General features: G+C 35.2%; 1 protein-coding gene across 1 annotated transcript in view; it reads right to left on the bottom strand.

Moving 5' to 3' along the window:
* The window catches only part of CFAP47 (cilia and flagella associated protein 47), a 487,004-nt gene that overhangs the window by 152,258 nt on the left and 318,980 nt on the right, over positions 1 to 15,766 (bottom strand). The window contains 1 exon segment of the mRNA XM_059910362.1: positions 13,739 to 13,850. Within this exon segment, the coding sequence (XP_059766345.1) occupies positions 13,739 to 13,850 (112 nt within the window).

Raw genomic sequence — 15,766 nt, 5'->3', positions numbered from 1 at the left:
TGATTATTTGTGCTTGAGTTTATCAGAGTGATAGGAAAATTATTAGACTGCTTTGGAAAAACTATAGGTATAACAGAAATAATAGTAGTGAGCAAAAGCAACTCTCTAAAATGTAACATCATTGATTTAATGGAGATTTTCAGTTTGTCTGAATAGAGTGTTACAAAAAATCTAATAGGAATCATAATTATAGCTATTATATTTTTAATAGCACAAGCTTGTATTTTGAGAAATGGATTATTTTCCTCTGCTAAACACTCTAAGGGTCTGAATAGTCAAAAAACAAATATTCCCTAGTATTTAAGTCATTTTAAAAAATTAGGAATTATTTTTCTCTAATTTCATACTCTCTTGTAAAATGTAAATATCAGACTCAAGTTTATAGACTGAGCAATGTAATTTCATATTAATTTCTTTTGAAAATAATGGAAAATTATTTATTGAATGCTTATTCTGTGTTAGGTGATGCTAAATGCTTCACATTCATTATCTATTTAACCACTTTAATAAACATATGAGTTAATTACTCATTAGATTTATTTTAAAGCTGAGTAACCCAGGCTGTAGAGAATGTTTGATAACTTACTCCAGGTCACACAGTTAGTAAGTGACAAAGGCATGTACATTTACCTGACACAGAATATGGGAAATGGCACATTAAGTCATGTGTAAATAGCATGGAATAAATGGGCTTTTGATCAGAAAAATAGTAAAATCATTCGTATACTTTGAAAATATTTATTTATTTTGACCTAAAGTGATAGGTCTCAGATACTGCTCAGTGATCACCTAAACTATTTTATCCCTTACAAAACCTGCAAAAGCAAGATTCCATGGCAACAGTTAAACCTGGTAAGGTCTTTGACCTCTTTGCACTTGGTCCCTTCACATCCTTCCTGCTCCTTCCACTGGACCTTCACCACTCCTTCTCCCTAATGAGGAGAACTGTTATGGAAAATCTCCGTATGGCTAGGATTTTATCCACTTGTGAATTTCTTGGAGGCACATGAATTCCGTCAAGAAGTTTTTTCGTAAGTATTTGCTCTATGCACGTTATATTACACATGATCAAATTAATCTTAACTGTTGTTTCTCTAATATCATACGACCCTTTAAAATTTGAGTAGCAAGCCTAAGGAATCCTCTACTAGCCCTCTTCCTCCTTCTCTCTCTTTATCTTTTTCTTTCTTCATTTTAACCTTATTTCTAACTCACTTTCTTTTGTTTTATTTCCCCTTCATTAGGGGACCAAAAGGCAAGGTGGAAAAACAAAATTATGTGGCTGATAAAAAACAGAGATAAAGAAACCCAGTGCTGGGGCCACAATTGCCATAAATAGAGCTCTTGTCTCCCACTCTTTCTAAATGCTTAATTTTTACGATAAAATGTACAGCAGTTTAGCACCCAATGGTAGTACTAAAGGCTCCATTTTTTTGTGTGCATGGAATTATACTGTTTGTTCTTTCTATAATACATTTTGGCATGAGTATATCAAGACACTAAAGACGACAGGAAAGGATTATAAAGGATTATTAAAATCTATAGGATTCAGATTTCTGTTGCAGAGAATGGTTGATTACATTTTAACTTTAACAAGAACCTATGCTTTCATTTCTGGAGCAAGCAATGATAGTCTAGATTGCAATTAAAACTGCATGCTTCTTCCTGATCCATAGAAGAAAAAACTGATAAACTGCATTTCATTAAAATTAAAAACTTCTATAATCATTTCATAATGTATACATATATCAAATCGTCACATTGTGCATCTTAAATATATACAATTTTTGTCAATTATACCTCAATGAAGCTGGAAAAAAATTAAAACTTCTGCTATTTAATAGACACTGTTAATCAAATTAAGAGGAAAACTACATATGGGAGAAAAATTTATAAAGCACATAATTGATAAAGGGAATATATCCAGAATATATTTTTAAAAACTTCTAAAATTTCAACAATAAGAAAACAGACAACTCAATGGGGGGGATGGTCAAAAGACTTGAAAAAAAATTTAAATTAAGAAGCTGTATGGATGACAAACAAGCACAAGATGTTCAACGTTATTTATTATTCATTATGGAAATACAGATTAAAACCACACTATAATAGCACTACAACAAATTAAAATGGAAAAAATTGGAAGGACTAACCCTACTAAGTATGGTCAATGATGTAGAGAAAGTGGAACTTTCATACACTGCTGGTGGGAATGGAAAAGGGAACAATCTTTTTGAGAAACGGTCTAGCAGTTTCTTTAAACGTTATAAATTCAACAACCATGTTACCCAGCCATCCAACATATAAGTGATTTACCCAAGAGGAATGAAAGTATATGCCCATAGAAAGATGTATACATGAATGCTCATATCAGTTTTACCTGTAATTACCAAAAAATGCCAAAACCCAAATGTCCATCAATAGGTAAATAGGTGAACAAAGTGTGGTATATCCATTCCATGGAGTATTACTCAGCAATAAAAGGAATAAACTATTGATAGATACACTGTGTGGATGGATCTCAAAAACATTACAATGCACAAAAGAAAACAGCCAAAAAAAGGGTGTACAATGTGTTATTATATAATATATAATATATATATACACAATATATATAGTGTGTATATATACACATATATACAATATACACAATACACAACATACATATATACAATACACAATATATTATTATATATATTATAATTATATTATATATTTATAAATATTCATATTTATATAATTTTATATAAATATATTATTTATAAATATTTATTATATATTTAGTATACTATATAAAATATTACATATTATGTATATATATTATGTGTATATATATAGTATATATATGTATACAGTTATATATATAGTGTGTGTGTATATATATATGTGTGTGTATATATATACATGTGTGTGTGTGTGTGTGTGTGTGTGTATATATATATATATATATATATATATATAATGCTATAAGATGCATATAAAGTGACAGAAAACAGATAAATGGTTGTCCAGGGCAATAGTGGCATTGAGCAGGAAGGGAGCAGAGGCAAAAAGATTAAAAATTAACACAAGGAAACTTCAGGGGGTAAAATATATTATTTGAATTGTGTCAATGGATTCATGGGTGTACACATATGTTAAAAATTCTCAAATTGTACTTTGAATATGTACAACTTATTGTATATCAATTATACTGCAATAAAGGTGTTAAAAAATACAGTGTATTTCAGATATTATACCCACCACTTCTGAGCAGAATATTGACAGAAGTTGAGAACTGTCTCCCCAAATTGGAAGTACTGTATAAGCAGGATGTGTTTAAGAGAAGTTCACAGCCACCAATGAGTATCTTTCCAGCACAAGGCAATGTCATGTGCAAGATAATTAATACAGGATAATTAATGAAGCCATCATATTAAATAGCCAGAAGACTTTTATCTATCTATCTTAAATCTCTATCTATATCTCCTCTTGTTCCATAAAGCTATGCATGTTTCGTTGATATCAAATATAATTGTTTGCTCATTTGTCTGGATTCACTGCACTGTGAAGGTGGCTTCTTAAGCCTCCATGTAAAGCCCTCATTTTTTGTTTATTTTCAAGTTATTTCTATGATTAATTTCTGCATGAGATAAAAATGGATTTTAGCATTAAAAAGCATCCTTAGACCCCATCCACACAATAAAAACAGGAGTCACATTTTATAAAACTGCAGAATGTTAAGAGGGAAATGTTCATCAGTATTCACAAAACTTTTTGAAGTAGATCCATGTTAAGAAAAAATAGTTAAATACAGATGTCCCAGAGGCCCATGAAAAAATGCTCAACATCGCTAATTATTAGAGAAATGCAAATCAAAACTACAATGAGGTACCACCTCACACCAGTCAGAATGGTCATCATTAAAAAGTTTACAAATAATAAATGCTGGAGAGGGTGTGGAGAAAAGGGAACCCTCCTACACTGTTGGTGGGAATGTAAGTTGGTGCAGCCACTACGGAGAACAGTATGGATGTTCCTCAAAAAACTAAAAATAGAGTTGCCATATGATCCAGCAATCCCACTCCGGGGCATGTATCTGGACAAAAGTATAATTCAAAAAGATACATGCACCCCTATGTTCACAGCAGCATTATTCACGATAACCAAGACATGCAAACAACCTAAATATCCACCAACAGATGAATGGATAAAGAAGATGTGGTACATATATACAATGGAATACTACTCAGCCATTAAAAAGAATGAAATAATGCCATTTGCAGCAACATGGATGGAGCTAGAGATTATCATACTAAGTGAAGTCAGAAAGAGAAAGACAAATACCATATCATATCACTTATATGTGGAATCTGAAACATGACACAAATGAACCTATCTCTGAAACAGAAACACACTCACAGACATAGAGAACAGACTTGTGGTTGCCGGGGTGGGTCAGCAGATGCAAACTATTATATTTGGGGTTAGCAGATGCAAACTATTATATATAGGATGGATAAACAACAAGGTCCTACTGTATAGCACAGGGAACTAAAATCAATATCCTGTGATAAACCAAAATGGAAAAGAATATTACAAAAAGAATGTACATATATGTATAACTGAATCACTTTGCTGTACAACAGAAATTAACACAACATTGTAAATCAACTATACTTCAATAAAAGAAGAAAAAATATTTAAAAGACAAAAAATAGTTTTAAAGTTTCATAATTTCTGAATGTTCTTCTAACCCTTCTAATTCCAAGAGGTTATGTTTAATTCCTCACATATTAGAAAGCCTCTTTGAAAGATGCTTTGAATTTGAAAATTTTTTTCAAAAATGTATGAATAAATTATTTACAATAAACCCCCCTCTCTGAGATTCTTCAGTAAAAGTTTTACATGAGAAAAGCCAATGACTTGGGGGCTTCCCTGGTGGTGCAGTGGTTTAAGAATCCACCTGCCAATGCAGGCTGACACGGGTCAGCCCTGGTCTAAGAAGATCCCACATGCTGTGGAGCAACTAGGCCCGTGAGCCACAACTACTGAGCCTGTGCTCTAGAGCCCGTGAGCCACAACTACTGAAGCCCGCGCGCCTAGAGCCCGTGCTCCGCAACAAGAGAAGCCACTGCAATGAGAAGCCCGCGCACCGCAACAAAGAGCAGCCCCTGCTCGCCACAACTAGAGAAAGCCCGCACGCAGCAACGAAGACCCAATGCAGCCAAAAATTAAATAAATGATAAATAAATAAATAAATTTTAAAAAGCCAATGACTTCCCAAATCATATTTTCATTTTACTATAAATAACTCCTTACAAAATACACAAATTCTTTTGACTAGTAAAGCAGGATACACACACACACACACACACACACACACACACACACACACATACAACATACACACACACAGGAGGGGGGATGAGAGAGAGAGGTGGCGAAATGAGGGAGAAAGTTTTATTTTCTTAATAACAATGATATATATGTGTGTGTGTATATATATACATATACATATATATATATATATATATCACTAGTTCAAAATTCAAATATGAAGCTTTTAACCAGAATATCATGGGTGGATTGGGAAGCCACTAGAGCCTTCTTCTGAAAGCAACCTAAATTCATATTCAATAGAGCATCTACGGCCTACCTTGCACCCCCAGGGAGAACTATGTCTCTGATACATGACCCCACGGCAAACACTGGAATTGCAAGAGTGTCTTCCTTCAGTTTCACAGAATATATGCAGTTCTCAAATTTATGTTTTTCTTCAAGTTTGTAAATCTTCCTTGTTCTCATATTTTACTGCACTCCTATTACTGCACTACTAAGCAATTTAAAAAATATTTTAGAAATAAGTTTATTTTTGAAATGTATTTCTTCTTCCATTTGACACTGACCGGATACCTGCTGCTATATGCCAGGTGTTGGTCTGCAGGCCAATGCTAGTCTGGCACTCAAAGGACAGATCATCCTGTGTAAAGGCAGAAAATGCAAGATTTGTCGTCGCTCATTGATCTATTAACGTGCATGAATTTATCTCTAGCCAATCATCTGAGTAGACCTTGAGACTAGAGTTAATACTGATTTTGATTTTGGGGTCAGGGGCAGGAAGAACAAATCTAGCGTTCACAAGCCCCCCAGGGTAATACCATGCAGGTGGCTAGAGCTTTTACGAAACATCAGAGCAGAGGCTGTCTGGGAAAGCAGAGATGGTGAAAGCAAAGAGGAAAGCCCAGAAGACCATGAGAGGATCCAAACAAACCCAATTCATTCTCTCTGCAGTGCCTCCAGGCCCTGTTTTTTTTTTGTAAACCACATTTTTCACCTAAAAGAGCATGAAAATGCTTTATGGCATTTAAAGCAGCCAACATTTGTTTTGCAAGACCAGTGGCATCTAATTGGTTTCTATGCTCCTATAACTGTGCACAGTCTACAACACTGGTGGGAACAGGCCAGCAAGATCCAAATTCAGTTTCAGCCAAGCTTTTGATAGCACTTTCTCTGGCATTTTCATTGAGACAAACTAGGAGAGAGTGGAGACAAAAGAAGTCCTAAATCCTCCCATATATCCATATCATATCAGGGAATTTTCAAAAATGGGAGTTAGCATATTAAATAAGAGTGATAAACATTAGTTGAGCACCTACTAGATGAGTACTTTTCATATATTCCCATTTTATGCCCATAACTACCCTGGGTTAAGGTTAAGGAAAGGTTAAGTATTATCTATATTTAACATGTAAGAAACCTGATAATCAGTGATGTTAAGTTTACTACCAAGGTCGCCCAACCAGAGAATGATATAATTGGAGGCTGAAGTCACACGTGACCTCCAAACGTGCTCCTTTGCAACACAATAGCAGTAAGATAAGAGACAGCAAAGGAAAAGATGTGCAATTTTGCCATTGTGATGTGCTGGTTAGCATGAATATACTGCCCAAACTTTAAATGAAAAAAATGCAAATTTAAATAGCACTACTTTTGCTCAGCATCACATTCTGAAAATACACATGACAAGCAGGCTTCTCATCACATACAACATTAGAAATCAAATTTTGAACTGAATTTCTATTTCAAAGATGGCAACTGGTAATACATATCTGTCTAGATAGTGGAGAGTAGCAGGACGCCAGATATAAAAACTATTCCTATCTTGTTTAAACATAGGCCTAACATAAGAACTTTGTTATGCACACATTAAACATTTCGTTTTGACATTAAGCAGAAGTTCATCGAAAATAAATTTTTAAAAATATTTAGCAGAGCTGACTAAAAGCTTGTTTGCAATCATTTAGAGTAGGCTTTCTTGTGCCAATGTCATAATAGATCTCATTCTAGCATAAGGACTTCTGAATTGCAAATTTGCAGAAATAAATCTTAGCTCTAATTTACAGTTGTGTTGAACTGAATAAATGCAATCACTTTTCAGCAAGTGAAAAAGCACTTTCGGCTGCTGCTGAAAAAATACAAGGTAATTGTGGGCTACATCAAAATCACCATTGTTACCAACTTTCTAGAGCTATCAGCTTGTCAAGGGGCACGGACATAAGAGAGAATTTAAGACTACTTTATCATGAATGTTCAGGGTAGAGACTAAATTTACTAACATGACTGGAAACCATCTTAAAATGCGAATTCTCAGCATTTAATTTTCTACTGTAGAATAAACAATTAAAGCACGGTATTGAACTGTGTCCATGTAGTATCCTGAACAATTAAATACTTGACACTGTAAGTGAATGGTTTATGAAAATATCCTTTAAAAATTTTAAATATTTATTCTTAATTGAGATAAAATTGACACATAACATTATATTAGTTTTAGGCGTAAAAATACTCTTGTTTAATGTTTAGAGGTCATTTTAGGCTACCATGCCATGATCAACATATTAAATTATTTCAGTCTGATTACACTTCATAAATTTAAATGACTCATAGTTCAATAAATAGTCCTTGTGGACTTCCACGACTCTGTAGACAAAGATAAGATATTCAACTACCCAAGTTTCCCAACCCCCCACTCTTTTTTTTGATCACAAATAAATGTCATTAACAATTGGAAGGATTTCTGAAGACTTCTTCCCTGGAGATGAAAGTATGTTCCTCACAACTGGGGGATCATAAGGGATAATTATGAAGTCTTATGCTTAGGTTAGATAAATCAACTGCATTGGTTAACAGTAAGATAAAAGCTGTTTAAAGATATCTAGGGATCGCCATTTCCATAATATGTTGGAAGAGAATCCTCTCTCAACTGACAATTTTAAGTTAAACACACACACAAGCTAAGAAAGCAGGAATCCACTACACTGAGCCATCACTGGAGATGATATCTGTTCTGGAATATGAACTACTCTGTGGTATCCTGGAGTCTTGCCTTTCAGGGTCATAATTGGGAATCAGAAAACAAACCTGTCAAAGAGCCCAGGCTTGCATGGTTTGGGGTCCCGATTTCACATTATATTTTTGGACTACCAAACCCCAAATTAATTATTTAGCTTCATAACTCTTCATTTCTCTTCACAGAAAGGGGGCCCTAGTGGTATCCCCACAAGTTTACACAGTCACCTGTTTGTTTTTACTAAAATCTGCTTTTTAAAGTTATATTATCACCCTGATATTCACAAGCTGGAGGGCACTGAGCTGATTACTGTGATTTCCTCATAAGAAACTCAGAACAGTTATGCCAGAGACATATGTGTTCCATGTAGATTATTGAAGAGCAAATGGAGCAAACTATTAGAAAAAAATGATATGTAGGTTATATCAAATTGTATAACCTTAATTCTTACAAGTTCATTTTCTTAGTGCTATATTAGGAGTGAGTTGCTCTATGTTGTGAACATGCATGTTTATAGCCATCTCTAAATCATATTTGTGAATCATGTTATTGCAACCAAAATAAATTTAAGGATTATTCTTACTAAAGTATATGCTAACCGTTAATGCCTAATCATCTTCACTCAATATTGGCCTTGTACAAAAAATCAAGTTTCTACCTGAGACGAATGGAAATTTAGTTGCTTATTTCACTACTACAAATAAGCCACAGGCCATTACTACATTTCTATATTTTGTTACATACTAATCCTGTAATAATGGACAGTAATATTAGCTTTTTGCATTCTAATGACCAGAGAGGTCATTTTCTGGTTGTTAAGGAGAGAATTAGGCCATTACGTTTTAATGCATTTAGTCATTAACACATTTCTGCCTTTACACACGGTGTTTTTGTTTGCTTGGTTTTGTGTGTCTGTTTCCCTTTAAGGTTCTATGCTTTCATATCTAGGTTGACTGATTCAATATTTTTCCATTTTTCTGAAATTTATTGACACAGAAAAGATAATCTTCAAATCAAGATAGAACTGGGCTTTCCCTCCCTAACTAGTAAATCAATCCTGCTAATCGTCTCTCTCTCTCTCTCTCTCTCTCTCTCTCTCTCGCTCCCTCCCTTCCTCCCTCCCTCCCCCAACCCCCCTCTCTCTCTCAGTTAACGGTATCACCTTCCTTAGCGTTGCTTACTATCAGAAGTACACTTGACTCGCCTTTCTCCCTCTCTCTCCTTATTCAATCTTGATCAAATGCAGCTCTCGTAGACATTATGCTACATCAACCATTTTCCTTTTCAGGAATGAAGGACTTATTTCTGTTGCTACTAGAAATAATGCTGGAAAATGACTATTTGGTCAAGCCCTCTTTAGGCATCGTGCATTGAGTGGAAAAAAAAAAAAGCCTCACCCAAGGTCAAACCTCCTTCCACATGTACTCCACTTTCAATGACTGATCAGCACAGCAGCAGAAAGGCCCAGTCCCCTTCTCCTAACTTGGGACAAGTCCAGAGGACCATCCCAGCTTCAGAGGCCCCAGTGAGTTGACTAAAAGCCTTCACTCCGCCTGTCCGGAAACTCAACTTTTCCCTCCGGTCACTATGTTTTCTTACCTTTTCCTTTCAAAAGTGTTGATCACAACACATTCCCTAATAAATGTCCTATAAACTAATCTCCCATCTCAGAGTCTGATTCCCTGGAAACCCAAGCTGCTACAGCATCATTTTCCATTGTTACTTTTCTTGAAACTCACTTCTGTTTTTTTTAACCCACTATCACTGGCCTAGTTTGGTCTGCCCTTAATGTTCATTTAAATGGTCAACCTTAACTTTTTGTTCCATGGCCAAAGAGGCATTCAAATTTAAACCTCCATATAGGCACGCCTGAAACATGATTGTAGTTCACTGCAGGCTCCTGTGTTAATTCCAGTTCCATCCATTTCTCAAAATTTCTACCTACCAATCAATATGCCATGACACCTACTTTAGTATATGCCACATATGACTCAGTGCCCCATGAAAATCCCTTCTGCAGACAGTTCGCATTCACACCAGTGGTTTCCTATGACTCTTTTCCAGTGGGAATTCACTGCCATGGGAATCTGCCCTAAGAACAAACTTTAATCATTGAGGGAAAGGAGGCAGAGGATGTTTACCCCAATTTCCTTACCCTTCAGCCTGACAATTCTCTCAGAAAGTTCCCAGTGAGGTTCCCCAGGTCTCAGCAGTAATCTGATATCTAGCTCATTTTCTGACTTTTTCCTTTCAGCATCTTACTTCCCCATTTGGTCAGCGTGCTTCCTGTGATCACCTCTCAAAAAAACTACTTGCAATTAAACTCTTTTCTCAGGGTCTGCTTTTGGGAGAAGAGGCACAAACTAATATTGAGAACTAATCAACCAGTATATTGCTAAAGGCCCCTAAATGATCTCTCAGATCTATCCACCCTCTCTTGTACCTCCTATCCATTTTATATGTTACCTCCAGACTTTTCTTTCTAAAACTCAGTTGACTCATGCCGCTCAGAAATCTTCAATGGCTCCAACTGCAATAAGAAGTAAAACACAACTCTGTCCAACAAAGTCTGCCTGTTTTTCTAACTGTATGTCACTCTGCATTGGCTACCACAAACACACACTCCAGACACACCCCTCTATTCATTATTTACAGAAAGTAACTTCTCTGTGTTTTCAATAAGGTTGTTTCCTCTGCTAGAATGCCCTCCCCACCATATCGGCTGATAAATCCCAGTTCATCCTTTAAGGTCCAGATCAAACCCATTATCCCCTAAGATGCCCTCTTGGACTCCCACTGTTAGGGTTAACGTTTCCCAATATCATGCTCTGCAGTGCCATGTTTAAACTCGTGGTATATCAGTGTGTACCTTGTACTGAGATGACTTATGGATATCTATTTCTACCACCAGATATGAATTCCTAGGAGGCAGGAGCCATACGGCATCTATCTTTGCATCCAGTGGTAATATTTGAAATAATTAACAAACCTATATTCCAGCTCTGACCAGTCAGGAAGGACACTGGATCCAAGTCCTGAGCCATGTGTTAACCCTTTATTTGTTGCTGAATTGTTGGGAAGTCGGGGTGGGGGGCAAAGGGAGGGGCTGTGGTGGCTAGAGATCAAAAGTTACACCTAAGTGGAGCTCAAACAATTGAGTATTTGCCAACATATGAGGAAAAGCATCTGTGAAAATATTTTAACAGAGCGTGGTTAAAGATCAGCTTTATTTATAACTACTATACTTATCAAGACTTTCCAAATTATAGGCCTTTTGTAAATAATTGTTTATATAATTAAGGACAGAACTGAAAATGTGTACAAAGTTTTTTTCTTTTTAAGATGGATGATATACACATGTACATTGACATACTTCTTTAACCAGCACAAATAGGAACGTTCTCATATATGTATGAAAATTTTAGTCTAGTTTTCTTTATATTACAACAGATTAACAACTGTTCAGAAGCAATTACATTTACACTGCTTAAAATATTGTAGCAGCCTTCCAACAGTAATATCAATAAAAACGGAGTTTGCCTTCTTTACAGGCTCAGCTTGTCCAAATCATAATGGCAACATTGATTCAAATTTAAGGGACCGCCCTGGGAAGAACAATCATGAACATGTCTTGCAAATATTTTTCAAAATTATGAAGCTGCAAAAGCTCTTGAGTAGCCAGCAATACTTACCAATTCATCCTCACCTAACGACGTATCCTGAGTTGCCTTTAAGTTCCCCAAATTTCTTCTGAAGTCCTTCAAATCAGCATGCTAAGAGTCCTTATCTGATCAGTGAAAATACGTTTTGAAGTTTTATGGTCTCAGAAATGCTGCCAAAATCAACAAAAATGACTATACAAAGGAAAGATATATTCAATCTGATTATTTAATTCTTCTTAGCTCCATTTCTATAACTTTAAGAGTCTGATTCATGGAACAGCAGCTCCGTTTTGCTTAAAGGAGTCATAAACACTCTTAATTCAACAATGTTCTACTGTTTGAAGTTCCTCTTATGTTCCTTCTCACACATAGCAAACCTCACTGCCTTTTATAGAACAGGAAACTCAGATTTATTACTTACATAAAAAATAATAATGGCAATTCTGAATCACTTGCTACCCTTTACAAAAGACTAGTTAAAATTCTAAAACTAAGGAACATTAAGAGTGTCATTTGATGATTAAAATGAAAACTGAAATTTACATTTCTATCCTGTGAATTACATTAAAAATGGCAAAAAATACGCTACTTTATTGAATTGCCTGGAATAGGCTCACTCTAGTTCAAAATCTGCCTATCACATGGAGAATTATTAATGGGCTTTGTAAAGTCAAATGTCTGAAGAGTGACGGGAAGATTTCACAGGATGCCAACAGCTATGACTGTGGTGACATTTGAGGTCAAGCCAACTAGAAGCAGAGAGTGGGGATGCGCGGGTTGGCTCTTCGCCCATAGCATATTCTATCACAGTGGTAGTAACTGGATCACTGTGGTTGCCATTCCGAAATTTCCCTTCTGCTTGTTAACAGCGCTGGCATTCAGCCTACTCTCTATGTACTTTCTTATTTGGAGCAGCTCTCTACACCTCCTATGCTAGGTACAGACCTTTTCCTAAAACATTCTTTGTTGAGGCAAGCAAGGATGAGGGGCTAGTACTCCCAGGCAGTACAAGATTGCTACTGGCTGTATGCTTTCTACATTTTTAAATTGTATCCATTTACCAACATTTTAATAATTTCCTCAGCAGGATCTAACCACCACGGGACACTGAATTCTCTCCCGAATAGAACAATTATTCCTTTGATGAATTACAGTCCCTCAGTTCTTCCCTGTTAGTCTTCTACACCTCTCACCTCCTCTCTCATCAAAAGCTTTGTAGGAATACCCCTCACTCCCATTCCCAAGCAAGCAATTCTTTTCAGGGACCATCAGGCAATTTGTATAAATGAATGCTTTACTAGAGAGAAACAAAGAAAACTTCACATATACCAAAGACTTTAACCTATTTTTCATGTTCAATTAAGTATATGTACATGTTTTTATAATACGTAGTCCTATAAAGAGATATTCTCATAGGACGCTATCTGGCTCATAAATTGATATAACTATTTGAAAGTGTTTACCACAATTTTAAATGTAGATGCCTTAACTAAATATTTCTACTTCCAGGAATTTGCCCCACAAATAAATTTTTAAAAATGGACAAGAGAGTATAGCACTATAGACATAAAATGTATGCCCCAAAGCTCTGATTATTTAGAAAGGCAATGACTGAAATGGAAAACTAAATTTCCCTCTGGGTTATTTATTAGAAAGGGGAAATTTAAGTTACTTTTTAATTTCTTCTCATCATGCATCTTTCCCAGTATGGTAGTTAATAATATTTCATTAACGATTTTGTTACCTTTGAATACACCACGTTTCCAAGGGCATACGTGTAGAATATAGGAAATTGCGTTATCAGGGTCTATGGTGATGTCTGAGTTTCCCCACACCATCGGAAGATCTGAGGACACCTAGAAAAGAGTATTCAAAAACATGAATTATATAATGTCAACATTTCCATGAAATTAGTATAATAAGCTAAAGCACAGGAAAAGCTGAAATTTAACTTAAATACCTCCATTAAAACTGTTCACTTTTAAATGAAAAGCAAACCAGAAAAATGATACATACAGTAGAAGAAAAATCTGAGACATATGAAAAAATAGAACAAAAGAACAATGTTTATTTTCTGTTGCTACTTGTAGCAAGATCACTGATGCTTAGACAATCAGACTAGCTTTTATAGGCCATGCAGAATTTTCTTTATGCAATTTGATGTACAAAAGATAAACCATTTCAATGAATTTCTACATCAAAATTACTACAGCATATAAATAATATTTAAGCAGCATTTGACCACAACTCTTGTTGGCCAGATTCAACTTTCACCTTAGTGAGTACTTTCATCTTGCCACCCCCCCTTCCCCCCGCCACTGCCCAGGCAAACACTAATCTACTTTGTCCCTCTATAGATGTGCCTATCTTGAACAATAAAAAAGAAATCATACAGTATGTGGTCTTTCGTGACTAGCTTTTTTTCACTTAGCATAATGTTTTCAAGGTTCATCTATGTTGTCGTGTTTATCAGCACATCATTTCTTTTTATTGACGAATGGCATTAAATTGTATAACAACCACATTTTGTGTATCCGTTCACAAGTTGATGGAAATTTGGGGTGTTTCCATTTTTGTCTATTATGAATAATGCAGCTATGAAAACATGTACAAGTTTTTGAGTAGACACAGATTTTCTTTTCTTATGGACATACATCTTGGTGTGGAATTGCTGGGACATATGATAACCAGATGTTTAAGCTTTTAAATTACTGCTTTCCAAAACTCTTTTCCAAAATGGCTGCACCATTTTTCTTTCCCACCAGCAATGAATGATGGTTCCTGTTTCTCTACAGCTTTTCTCAAAGTTTTTGTCTGTCATTTCTATGATAGCCATTCTAATGAGTGTGAAGTGGTATCTCACTGTGATTTTGATTTGCATTTCCCTAAGGATTAATAATGTTGAGTATCTTTTCATGTGCTTATTGTTCATTTGCATATCCTTTTAGGGGACTCTGCTCAAACTCTTCACACATTTAAAAAACTGTGTTACTTGTCATTTTATTATTAAATTGTAAGAGATGTTTATATATTCTAGAAACAAGGCCCTTATCAGATATTGGGCATGTGGATATTTTCTCTCATTCTGTGGGCTGTTTTTTCACTTTCTTCAAGGTATCATTTGAAGCACAAACATTTCAACTTTCAATGTATTTATTGTTTTGTCACACCAATGTCATATCTAAAAAAATCATTGCCGAACCCAAGGTCATGAAGAATTTACTTGTATGTTTTCTTCTATGATTTTTATAGTTTTAGCTACTAAATTTTAGTCTATGATCCTTTTTGAGTTTACTTTTGCACATGGTATGAGTTAAGGGGTCCAAATTCATTTTTTTGTATGTGACTATAAAGTTGTCTCAGCATGATTTTTAAAAAAGACTATTTTGTCTCACTGAATTCTCTTAGTAACCTTATCAAAAATCGATTAACCATTATTATAAAGGTTTGTTTCTGCACATTCTATTCTATTCCATTCACCTACATGTCTACCTTATGCCAGTACATTTTCTTTAATATTATAGCTTTGTATTTAAGGGTTTCTAGTAAGTTTTAAAATGAGAAAGTGTGAGTCATCTACTTTCTTTCTTATTGCACAGGATTGCTTTGGCTCTTCTGTGTCCCTTGCATTTCTATAAGAATTTCAGGATTACCTTGTAAGATTCTGCAAAAAAGTCAGTTAGGATTTTGATATTGTGTTCGATTTGTATATCAATTTTTTTAATATTGCCATCAAAACAATATTAAGTCTTCTGACCCATGAGCATGTGAT

The sequence above is a fragment of the Balaenoptera ricei genome, chromosome X (genome assembly GCF_028023285.1).
Source record: "Balaenoptera ricei isolate mBalRic1 chromosome X, mBalRic1.hap2, whole genome shotgun sequence".
NCBI lineage: Eukaryota > Metazoa > Chordata > Mammalia > Artiodactyla > Balaenopteridae > Balaenoptera > Balaenoptera ricei.
This window is presented reverse-complemented; position numbering and strand designations above follow the sequence as displayed.